The 12278-nt window shown below is 50.9% G+C and overlaps 1 protein-coding gene across 1 annotated transcript; it reads right to left on the bottom strand.

Moving 5' to 3' along the window:
* Positions 1–7008: 7008 nt before the first annotated feature.
* Positions 7009–7878, bottom strand: LOC311165896 (olfactory receptor 14C36-like; the record flags this gene model as incomplete). Its single annotated transcript, XM_084227387.1, has 1 exon — positions 7009–7878. One exon carries the CDS (start codon positions 7876–7878, stop codon positions 7009–7011), a length of 870 nt encoding a protein of 289 aa, XP_084083513.1.
* Between the last annotated feature and the right edge of the window lie 4400 nt (positions 7879–12278).

Raw genomic sequence — 12278 nt, forward strand, 5'->3', positions numbered from 1 at the left:
GAATCCACGGCGAGCTCTGCCTCTCCGGCCCTCCTTCCCAATCCACCGCGAGCTCTGGCTCTCCGGCACTCTGGCCCAATCCACGGCGAGCTTTGGCTCTCCGGCTCTCTGGCCCAATCCACGGCGAGCTCTGGCTCTCTGGCCCAATCCACGGGGAGCTCAGGCTCTCCGGCCCTCTGGCCCAATCCACGGGGAGCTCTCTGGCTCTCCAGCTATAAGTTCTAAGGCCAAATCACCATGGGATCACGTCATCGTAAATCACTTCAATATCACGTCAGAATCACGTCGGTGTCACGTCTGAATCAGGTCAGTTTCACGTCTAAATCACATTGGTATGACGTCGGGGTCGCCATTTGTCATCTTATCACGAATTCTAGGGTCATTATAGCGCAAGGGATTTTATATCTCCAGGGCCTCATACCTCCTTGGAATTATTCACAATGCATCTCCTCTTTGTGCTGCCTGTCCTAGGTCCTGTCAGCAGTCATCTGACTCCTCTTCTTCACATCCAACACATCCATCTTGCTTCACAGTGCTGCCAAGAAACACCTTCTCTCTTCTCAGCTAGCTAGCAAACTACAGGTCTCTTCACATCTGGCTACTAAACTGCAGCTCTCTTCACAACTAGCCAACCTGCTCTTTTGTAGCATTTGCCATTATTGGATACAGGTATGGCTTGTTAAGAGCTGGGCCTGTTTCTAATCTCTAGTAATTGGCTCAGCAGCAACTCCTCAGCTGTGACATTACCTGCTGCACTATTTTCTTACATTCCATCTCTACCACAGGTGCCACCTTGCATCCGGGAAGCATCCTGCAAGAGGCGGAATTCCAGGAGGCACCTGGCCATTTAAGGCCTCAAGCCCCTTAACCACTCTACATGCTTTTTCCCTGGGAAACAAAACTCAGAAGCCACTCTTCTGGGTGTCAGTTTTCAGGACCCACTAGGCACTCTCAAACCAGAACAAGTTGGCACTGGTGCCACTTTGTGTCTGGGAGGCATCCTGTGAGAGGCCGAATTCCAGAAGGCACCCGGCCATTTAAAGTTTCAGGCCCCTGAACCAGTGTACAGGTCTTTTCCCTGGGAAACAAAACTCAGAAGCCACTGTTCTGGGTGTCAGTTTTCAGGACCCACTTGGCACCCCCAAACCAGAACAAGTTGGCACTGGTGCCACCTTGCGTCTGGGAGGCATCCTGCGAGAGGCCGAATTCCAGTAGGCACCCTGAAATTTAAGGCCTCAGGACCCTGAACCATTGTACAGGCCTTTTCCCTGGGAAACAAAACTCACAAGCTACTGTTCTGGGTGTCAGTTTTCAGGACCCACTTGGCACTCTCAAACTAGACCAAGTTGGCACTGGTGCCACCTTGCATCTGGGAGGCATCCTGCGAGGGGCGGAATTCCAGGATGCACCTGGCCATTTTTGGCCTCAGGACCCTGAACCACTGTACATGCTTTTTCCCTTGGAAACAAAACTCAGAAGCCACTGTTCTGGGTGTCAGTTTTCAGGACACACTTGGCACCCCCAAACCAGAACAAGTTGGCACTGGTGCCACCTTGCGTCTGGGAGGCATCCTGCGAGAGGCCGAATTCCAGTAGGCACCCTGAAATTTAAGGCCTCAGGACCCTGAACCATTGTACAGGCCTTTTCCCTGGGAAACAAAACTCACAAGCTACTGTTCTGGGTGTCAGTTTTCAGGACCCACTTGGCACTCTCAAACTAGACCAAGTTGGCACTGGTGCCACCTTGCGTCTGGGAGGCATCCTGCGAGAGGCCGAATTCCAGAAGGCACCCGGCCATTTAAGATTTCAGGCTCCTGAACCAGTGTACAGGCTTTTTCCCTGGGAAACAAAACTCACAAGCCACTGTTCTGGGTGTCAGTTTTCAGGACCCACCTGGAACTCTCAAACCAGACCAAGTTGGCACTGGTGCCACCATGCGTCTGGGAGGCATCCTTCGAGAGGCCGAATTCCAGGATGCACCTGGGCATTTAAGGCCTCAGGCCCCTGAACCACTGCACAGGCCTTTTTCCCTGGGAAACAAAACTCAGAAGCCACTGTTCTGGGTGTCAGTTTGCAGGACCCACTAGGCACTCTCAAACCAGTTGAAGTGTGCACTGGTGCTACCTTGGGTTTGGGAGGAATCCTGGGAGTGGCGGGATTCCAGGAGGCACCTGGCCATTTAAGGCCTCAGGCCCCTGAACCACTCTACAGGTTTTTTCCCTGGGAAATTGTTGGAATGCTAATTATTAGAAGCTGGAAAAGTACTGTGTTTAGCCTTCTGATCTGAGTTCTTGCACCTGCAAAAATACTGTGTCCTTGGGCATCTCTAAATGTGATAACAAGGAGTCAGAGAGACGTGGGAAAGTGGAGTGCAAGACTGAAAAAATGAAGAAGAGTTGATATTTAGCTTAACGAATAGAATGCTTAGGTTACAGAATATGTATGAGCTTATTAACTCTGTTATAGAAGTATGTAACCTGATCAATAAATTGGAGAGTAATGATCATCACCCCGAAGATGTGCACGTCTCCCCTTCGCCTCCTCAAATGGTGACTACATTCCTTAAATGGAGTATTTCTTTAAATGGTGTATTTCTCCTTAAATGGTGACTTTTCTTTTAACAATTGGTGACCCCCGATCGTGATACTGCAACGCACCACGGAGGAGGTGAAGAACCGTGTCAAGTCCTGAAAGCAGCCAGGACGGCAATAAGCGCGGAGAAAGGGAAAAGGGGGACAAAGTGATACGAGTTGGACGCGCCGGGCCTCAAGTGTCGTATAGACAAGGTTGATTGATACGTGCTGCACGGTGACCTTGAAGAGCTGCAACAGCGCTGACGATTGTAGGTATGGAAAGGCAAGCAGCATATGATTTATTTACTGCCTTTTTACAAAAACGGCAGGTTAGGGGAATGGAGAATCTACAAGGGTTTTTGACCTATGGATATGCTAAGGGAGTTTTTATTAAGCCCCATACGGTTTACGAGTTAACGGGATGGTGTGAATTTGGTGATTTATTATGGGAGGCCACTTTGGACGACAGTAAAACTGCCAAGAAGTTAAGTAAATTATGGAGGGTAGTTCACAATGAGCTAATCCCTGAGGCAGAAAACAACCTAGCAGAAGCTATTGCAAGGGAACGCCGTACAGCTTGGGCTGAGCTGGCCAGAAAAGCCATAGAGAAAGGAAATGATGAGGTTATCAAAAAGCGGAGTAGAAAGGCAGACTATAGGCTATAAACTTAGGGAAAAGGCTTCCGCAGTTTGTCGGTGCGCGCGGCTCCTGCAGCCACTTCCGCCGTGCTTGGTTCTGGAGCGCATGGTCCCCGCTGTTGTTTTTGGAGCGCTGTTAACACCCAGCAACCAGCAAAAACCTTAGTTTGAGCCTGGCATCCTCAATGGACTGTGCTTTAAACAGACTGCAAGCAGCAGCGTGTCCAGGCGAGAGTTAAAGAGTTTGCTGCGTAGGACACTAAGTTGCTAGCATGTTTGGGACTTGTTGTTGTTTTAGACTAATTGGTAGGAATTTACATCGAGCCTTTGAAATGCATATAGAGTTGTAAGTCAGCGGCTGTGCTCACGTGGAAACGGCAGCCGCGGCTCGGCTGTTCCTGGCTCACGGCTCGCCTGAAGCAGCGGCTCCTAACAAATACAAACAGCCACGGAGCCCGAGCGGGGCAGGCGGCGCTGTGCCCGCGGTGCGGTGCGCGCCGGCGGGGCTGGATGCGCGGGGCGCAGCGGCGAGCGAGTCCCGCGGCGGGGCCCGGGGTCCCCTGCTGGTGCTTGAGGCGGCGGCAGCGACAGAGCAAAGAGGGAGCGGCGCGGCGCGGGGGGGCTCCCCCGCGGGGGCCGCAACTCGCGCCGCCAGAGTGCCGTGCTGCTGCGGCAGGAGCTGAGTTAACCCATTGCACACCACAACAGGTCAAGCGGCGGCCCCGGGACCTAAACAGCTTCCCAGCGTGACTACTTCCCCCCGCCCCTCCACCCTGCAGCCGGCGAAAGCTTCAGCGTTAGACCTAATAGCCGTAATAAATATGACTCTTTTCCACAAAGAACCACAAAAGGATCCCTACTGCAGTTAAAACACCAGTGATGATAAATAAACAACACCAAGGAGCATTGCTATCAGGACATTCCTCATCTGGATTAAAAAACCCTTTTGTTTTTCCTGACAGAGACTGTAAAAGAAAGATTAGCATGGACTCTGAACATTAAAAGCCTGGATAGCTCAGTTGATGGAACACCAAACTCTGAAATTGTATTTTGAAAAGTTTAAAAAATGTTAGAGATGTGTTAAAGCAATTGTATAAATAAGATACAATAAGTATGTTTTTGTATTTTTAAAGCCTTATTTAGATGTGGTAAATGTAACAAGCAAACACTGAATTCAAAGAAATCTTTTCTACAGGTATACCTTGAACAAATTTCTTATGTTTGTGTGCACGCAAGTCTAAAAATGCTAAAACAAACACATGAAGAGAGTTGTTTTAGATTAATATTTTAGAGTCAGGCCTGTAAGTAAGTTATAGTAAATTTTATATTTTATTTCTATAGTAAATTTTATTTGTTGTTAAATAGTTTAAGTTAAATTGTCTATTAAGTGCTATTAAATGTTAAATACTCTTAAAGTTAAGTGTTTTTAAATTTAGGTTTTGATAGGTTTAAGTGCTGTTAAGTTTCATTTTTGTTAATTTAAGTGTTATTAAGTTCAAGTGAAGTTACATTTTGTTATGTTTAATTTATATTAAGTTATGTAAAATTTAAAGTCAATTGAATTCTGTTAAGTTCTGTTATATTTAAGTGACGTCACATATAAGTTTTGTTGATTTGAAAATCTGATAAGTTTAAGTTCTGTTAAGTTTAAGTATTTTAAGTTTAAGTATTTTAAGTTTAAGTATTCTAAGTGTTTTAGGTCTAAGTGTTTTAAGTCTAAGTGTTTTAAGTCTAAGTGTTTTTAAGTTTAAGTGATGTTGAATAGATTTATGTTGGATGTTTATTTTATACTTGTGTGCAAGGTGTCACCACGAACATCAGAGAAACTTTAATTATAAAAGATAATTGGAAGCATTTGTATCAAACAATCAATGCAGACGAAACTTGCACACATGTTGCTCTTTTAGCTTATTTTTATAAGTTGTGTCAGCACACCTAAGTTTTGTTTAAGCTTTGTAACAGCATAAAATTTTTTTTTGCGTTTATTTCGTAGCATATCTTATAGATTGTAATAAGTTTTGTCAGTTTGTCTCCCTAGCTTAAATTCCTTATAATAGAAAACTTTATTAGTTAAGAAATATTGTTTATAATAGTTATTAGAATTGCTTATTTTTATATTTTAGAGAGTGTAGTGTAATTAACTGATGAAGCTTTGCTTATTTAAAAGAAAACAGGGGATATGTGGGAATGCTAATTATTAGAAGCTGGAAAAGTACTGTGTTTAGCCTTCTGATCTGAGTTCTTGCACCTGCGAAAATACTGTGTCCTTGGGCATCTCTAAATGTGATAACAAGGAGTCAGAGAGACATGGGAAAGTGGAATGCAAGACTGAAAAAATGAAGAAGAGTTGATGTTTAGCTTAACGAATAGAATGCTTAGGTTACAGAATATGTATGAGCTTATTAACACTATTATAAAAGTATGTAACCTGATCAATAAATTGGAGACTAATGATCATCACCCCTAAGATGTGCACGTCTCCCCTTCGCCTCCTCAAATGGTGACTACATTCCTTAAATGGAGTATTTCCTTAAATGGTGTATTTCTCCTTAAATGGTGACTTTTCTTTTAACACCAGGGGAGAGGAAAGAAAGCAGATGTGAAGCAAAGGAAATGCTCAGGGCAGTTTGAGGGTGGCTGCCAGGCAGCCCTGGCTCTGAGCAACAGCATCTGCAGTGGGACAGGAAACTCCCAGCTGATGGGAACACACTTTCTGGCTGAATGCAGAGGCTGGGACAAAGCTGAGTGGTTTCCCTGCCATTCCCAGGCCATTCCTGGCCCCAGGGGCTGATGTCATTTGTGCTCCCTCAGGTTCATGTCCCCACACCAACAGCATGGGGGTGCTCCCTCTGCTCTGTGCAATGCAAACAGGTGCTCCTGAGCCAGTGCTGCCGTCTGTGCCTGCAAGGATGGGGCACCTGTGTGAGCTGGGGGTGAGGCCAGGGCTGCAGAGGGGGGATGCTGTTGGCAGCTCCATGAGGATGCTCCGGGACACTGCCCTGGGCTGTCCAGTGCACTGGGGATGGATCAGCCCCTGCTCTGCTGCTTCTTCCCATCTCCCCAAGGGCCCTTGCAGAGCACCAGCCATGCTGTTTTCCCCCAGCCTGCCCATGGCCACCCTGGGGCTGGTCACAGAGGTTTTTTGTGCTCAGCACTTGCCTGGGCATGTTCTTGAGAGAGTCTGGGCAAGGCACCTGGAGCCCCCAGGCACTGGCCTGAGGCATCAGCACTGCCCCAGCAGTGCCCATGGCCTGTCCCTGCTGCAGCCCTGGCACTGCCACCCCAGGACTATGCCCGGCCCCGAGAGCACTCAGGCCCTGCAGCAACACCAGGGCCACCAGGGCAGTGGGGCAGGGCCACAGGAGAAGCACTGGCAACACCAAGTGCTGCTGCTGCTGGGCACAGCTGCTGTGCCAGCACTGTCTGCTCCCAGCTCTGCTCATAGACATTGCTGCTACAGCCCCAGAGAAGGCAACGAAAGGGCATCTCTGCAGAAAACTTTGCTGGGAGATCCTTTATTTCCTTTAAAGGCACAGAGAGCACAGTCCCTCATTGACACAGTCTGGGGCCACAGGAAAGGTGGAGAGAAACTAAATGAACAATGGCACAAACAATGACATTTCTTTATGGATTATAGTTGAAAAGTAAAACAAATAAAAAACCTCCAAAATGAAATGTACAAGAAGTATGAAGGATGAGTTTTATTACAAGTGATTTGCTGAAATTGGCCTGCAGTTTAATGTTTCTGAAAGCATCCAGTCATCAGACTCCACACTGCAGCCCTGAGCTCCTTGTTCCTCAAGCTGTAGATGAGGGGTTCAGGGCTGGAGGCACCACTGAGTACAGAACAGAAAGTGCCAGATCCAGGGATGGGGAGGACATGGAGGGGGGCTTCAGGTAGGCAAACATGACCGTGCTGACAAACAGGGAGACCACAGCCAGGTGAGGGAGGCAGGTGGAAAAGGCTTTCTGCCGTCCCGGCTCAGAGGGTATCCTCAGCACAGCCCTGAAGATCTGCACATAGGAGAAAACAATGAAAACAAAGCAACCAAATACCAAACAGACACTAACTGTAAGGAGCCCATGTTCCCTGAGGTAGGATTTGGAGCAGGAGAGCTTGAGGTTGGGGGGGATTTCACAGAAGAACTGGCCCAGGGCATTGCCATGGCACAGGGGCAGGGAAAATGTATTGGTCGTGTGCAGCAGTGAATAGAGAAAGGCACTGGCCCAGGCAGCTGCTGCCATGTGGGCACAAGCTCTGCTGCCCAGGAGGGTCCCGTAGTGCAGGGGTTTGCAGATGGACACATAGCGGTCGTAGCACATGATGGTCAGGAGGAAATACTCTGCTGAGATGAAGAAATAAAAAAGAAGGTCCTGTGCAGCACATCCTTTGTAGGAGATGTCCCTGGTGTCCCTGAGAGAATTGTGCATGGCTTTGGGGACAGTGGTGCAGATGGAGCCCAGGTCAGTGAGGGCCAGGTTGAGCAGGAAGAAAAACATGGGTGTGTGCCGGTGGTGGCCGCAGGCTATGGCACTGATGATGAGGCCGTTGCCCAGGAGGGCAGCCAGGGAGATGCCCAGCAAGAGGCAGAAGTGCAGGAGCTGCAGTTGCCGCGTGTCTGCTAATGCCAGCAGGAGGAAGTGGCTGATGGAGCTGCTGTTGGACATTTCTTCCCTCTGCCCATGGAGTCCTGGTCAAGGAGGACACAGTGACACATCTGAGGACATTTTGCTGAGCAATGTCCAAGCCCTTTCTCCCAGCCCTGCCCCTGCTGCTCTGTGCCAACCAATTTTCCTTTTCTCAGAGCCCTTCCTTCAGCCCCGAGCCTGGAGTTCTTCTGGGATCTGGCTCCATTGCTGTGATGAGCAGGGGCTCTGCCCATGGACACCAAGGGATCAGCTCTGCTCTGCAGCACTGGGGTCATGGGAATGGGGATGGGGCCAGTCCTGGGCTTGGCCTTCATCAGCCCAAACTGCTCCTGAGGCAGAGGAGCTCAGCAGCATCTCCTGTCCCAGGGCTAAGGAACAGTGATGGCCAAAGGCAGTTTAAGATGGTTTCCTGCTGTGCCCAGGGAGATCAGAGAGAACTGTGCAATGCAAGAGCAGTGGCTGCAACTCACGAAGGGTGAGGGGAGCTGCTCTTTTCCTCCCCTCTGTCCCCAGCTGCCCTTTCTGAGATCCAGGGCAGTCCCTGTGCTCCCCTGGAAATCAGCCTGACACAGCTGAGAGCAGAGGAACCCACAGCAGAGCAAACTGGCTCAGCCTTTCTCAGAGTCTCAGCCCTACTCTGGCCAAGGACACTCCTGTCCCCCAGAGTCTCCTGGAGGCAGCTCACAGCTTGGATCGCCTCCTGAGGACACATCAAGGGTCCTGTCCATGGCACTGCTTGAGGAGAGTGGGCTCATTACCAGCCTCCCAGCCTGCCCTGCCCAGAGCTCCCCAGGCACAGGGAGCTGGGACACCCCATTGCTGTGCTCAGCCTGCACAGAAGGAGCCCAAGGGCTGGGCCTGACCCTGCAGCTGGAACTGCCATTCCAGAGAGACCCTCAGCAATGCCAGGAGCACCTGGGCAAGGCAAGGAGAGAGAGCCAGGCCTGAGGAAAAGCCTTTCCCTGCCCAGCCTTGCCACAGCCCCTGCCAGGCAGCACCAGGGCAGGACAGTGGCCCTCAGGCCCTGGTCAGCAGGGAATGGGCACATGGCTTGGAGAGATGCCCTTCATCTCTGGAGCTGTTCTGCCAGCCCAGGAGGGACTGAGGGCCCCGAGCCCCCAGGCTGAGGGCTGTGCTGGCTGGGAGGGGACACAAGAGCTGTGCTGCTCAGGGCAGGGTCTACCCTGCAGGGAAGGGCTGGCAGGTGCCACATCTGCCCTGCAGCAGGGCTTCCCTCAGCACTGCCTCCCTCCCTCCCTGCCCACGGCTCTGCTACTGGAGCTGTGCCAGCCCGAGCTGCTCCTGTGGCCCCGGGCTCCTTCCCTGCCAGAGCTGCCAGAGCCCAGCCCAGCCCCTAGGCCAGCCCTGCCCTGCAGCTGCTCAGGGCTGCAGGGATTAAAGAGCAGCTCCTCCAGCCTGGGAACCATGGAAAGGTGATGCAGCATGGATATGGAGTCTGGGGAAGTGCAGGCACTTGCTGAGGTTTCCAAGAAAACTCAGGGGATGGTTTGAGAGCCTCAGCCCCTGCTCTACCCTGCACAGCTGAGTTTCCATTGCCACCAAACTGAGCCAGGGAAAAGTGGGAGCATAGATTCAGGAAAGCAGAGACCCAAGCAGGAAACCCCTGTCCTGAATGAGATCATGAAAAGTCCCCTCAGGAATGACCTGGGCATGAGCTGGAGCTCTGAGCAGCCCTAGCCCAGACAGCACCCTCTCCACCTGCAGGACCTGCCCTGGCAGGAGTCACTCCTTGCACCCACAGCTCCTCTGCACCATCCATGCGGAGCTGCCAGGCAGGCTGAGAGCTGCCCCTGGCAGGTGGCACATGCCCTGGCATGGCCAAGAGCCCTGAGGGCTGCAGGACCTGCTCTGCAGGACAGCCCTGGCTGCAGCCCCAACTTCACCCCTTGCAGCTGTTCCTGGCAGCAGGAGCCATCCTGCCCTGTCTCTCTGAGGGTGCCCAGGGCAGCCGCGCTCAGGAGCACATCCTCCCCCAAAGCAGAAACGGCAGCAGAGCCATCCTTACAGTCACATCAGTTCTGTCCTGGGTCAGCTTTAGGAGATCCCTGCAGGCACAGACTGACTGGATCAAAAGCTGGGAAGGTTTCTCCATGAATGAACTCAAAATTGTCCTTCCAGCTGCTTTGAGCCTCTGTCTGCTTCATTGGTCTCATGTACCTGCAGGCAATTCCCTCAGCCCAGCTGGGCTGGGAGAAAAGCTGCTCCTCAGAAGAAATGTATTTCTGACCTCCTCTTTGTTTCCAGGAGCTCCTTCTGTGTCAGGAGCCCAACCCAGCTCAGCAGCAAAGACACAGCACAAAGATTTTAATGAGCCTCTTGGGGATTTGGTGTTGTTTACATCAGACTCAGTCCCTGAGAGCATTCAAACAACTTCTTCAGAACTAAAAGTTAAATTTAAACTCCAAAGTTTTTTTAAGTTTTAATGGGTCCCACTAAGGGACACAACTGAGAAAGTTTTCACCAGCTAAAGCAGAATATTGGAGGCAGTGATGACAGGTGGGGACAAGCAAGGCAAAAGTGTCTCTGGTGCTGAGCAAACCTGGATGTGTTTCAGGAATGCAAAGGGCCAAGGCCTGAGCCCCAGCCCCTGGCAAGGCAGATCCTGTCCCTCCCTCATTGCTCAGGGCTCTTCCTGGGGCAATGGGATGTGGGGATGTGCAATGTCAAGGGCAGGACCATGGGGCGGCCCCTGCCAGGCTGCTGAGCAGGGACAAGGAGGCAATGAGGCCCCAGGCCTGCAAGGGTTACTTGTCCCCTCCTGGCCTCAGGGCCAGCAGCCATGGCCAAAGTGCTGCAGGAGTTGGCTCTGTCAGGGCCTTGCAGCTGCTGCACATCCCTGTGCCCTGTGCAGCCCAGGCTGTCCTACGGTGTCCCTGCTCTGCACCTCTGTCCCTGCAGGCTGTCATCATCCCCTGGCTGCCTCACCTGGCTGGCCCCTTCCTTTGCTGACAGCTCTGCCTCCTGCCTGCCTCTGCCTGCCCACACAAAGCCTTGGGCTGCTCCAGGCTCCTTCTGGGGAATGTGTTGCACCACAGCCCTGCCCTGGCAGGGAAATTCCTCTCCTCTGGTGTCCAGTCTGGGCCTCCCCAGCTGCATTTGTGGTATCATTTCTCTCTCTGGCTGTTTCCCACTATGGAGAAAAAGCTCCACCATTTCTGAATCCACCCTTCAAGCCCTTCCAGGCTACTCCTGTTCTGTCCTCAGTCTCTTCACAACTGAGCCCAGGCACATCAGCCTCCATGTATGAATTATGTTCTTGAGGCCTGCAAACCACAGCTTGGGAGATCTCTGGGCCCTTTCCAAGATGCTTTCAAATGAAAACATTCAGCTCATAGTGTGAGAAACTCACCAGAGGACAAGGCCAGGCAGAGCTGTCTGTCCTGGCAGCTTTTGTCGGGAAGCAATCCTGGGATAGATGGAATTTTGGCAGCCAAATTCCAATTTCTGTCATGGCCCATAGACAAGAAGGCTGCTTCTTTTCCATAGGAAGGAAGGCACAGAACTCTGGTACATCTGAGGCAGATGAGAGGTGACCACCAGAAGCCAAGGCCAGCCAGACCTGGCAGGTTTTTTTCTGTGAGATACCCTTGCCTACAGAAAAATTTTTAGGGGGAGTACCTAATTTGTCCATGGGCATCTGAAAAGAGAGACAGCTCTTTTCCATGGGAAGGAAAGCAAGGAGCCCCAGTGGTTCATGGGTAGATGAGAGGCAGCTCTTGACATTTCAAGATCAGCTGGACCTGTCAGGTGGCCCCTGGGAGGCCAAATCAGCCAGAGCTATTCCATGTTCCCTCGGTTACATGGGCCCCACAGTGTCACCATGGTCTCCATAGGAAGGAAACAACTGAGCCCCAGTGTTCCAGGGGCAGATGAGGGGCAGTCACCAGAGGCCAAGGGCAGCCAGACCTCTCTGTCCTGGCAGCTTTTGTCTGAAATCAACCCTTGTATATATGGGTTTTTTCATGTGGAATCCCAATTTTGGCCATTTCTGCATTGATAAGAAGGATGTTTCTTTTCCATAGGAAGGAATGCACCGAGCCCAAGTGTTTCAGGAGTAGAAGTGGAGACAGAAGGCTCTTGAGAGGCCAAGCCAGTCAGACCTGTTTGTCCTGACAGCTTTTTTCAGAGGAGTCCTTGGACATAGAAAATTTGGGAGGTGGAATCTCAATTTTTACCATGGGCACCTTGTGAAGATGGGTTGTTTTTCCCATAGGAAAGAAAAACATGAAGTCCAAGTGTTCTGGAAGAAGATGAGAGGTGGCAACCCGTGGGCCGACAGAGCCAGACCTCTCTCTCCTGACACCTTTCATCTGGTGGAAATCCTTGGACATAGGGCATTTTGGAGGTGCAATCTCAGTTTTGGCTGTGGGTGCCTGGATAGGAAGAAGAGCTATTTT

The sequence above is a fragment of the Fringilla coelebs genome (assembly GCF_963513975.1).
Source record: "Fringilla coelebs genome assembly, contig: SCAFFOLD_33, whole genome shotgun sequence".
NCBI classification, from domain to species: domain Eukaryota; kingdom Metazoa; phylum Chordata; class Aves; order Passeriformes; family Fringillidae; genus Fringilla; species Fringilla coelebs.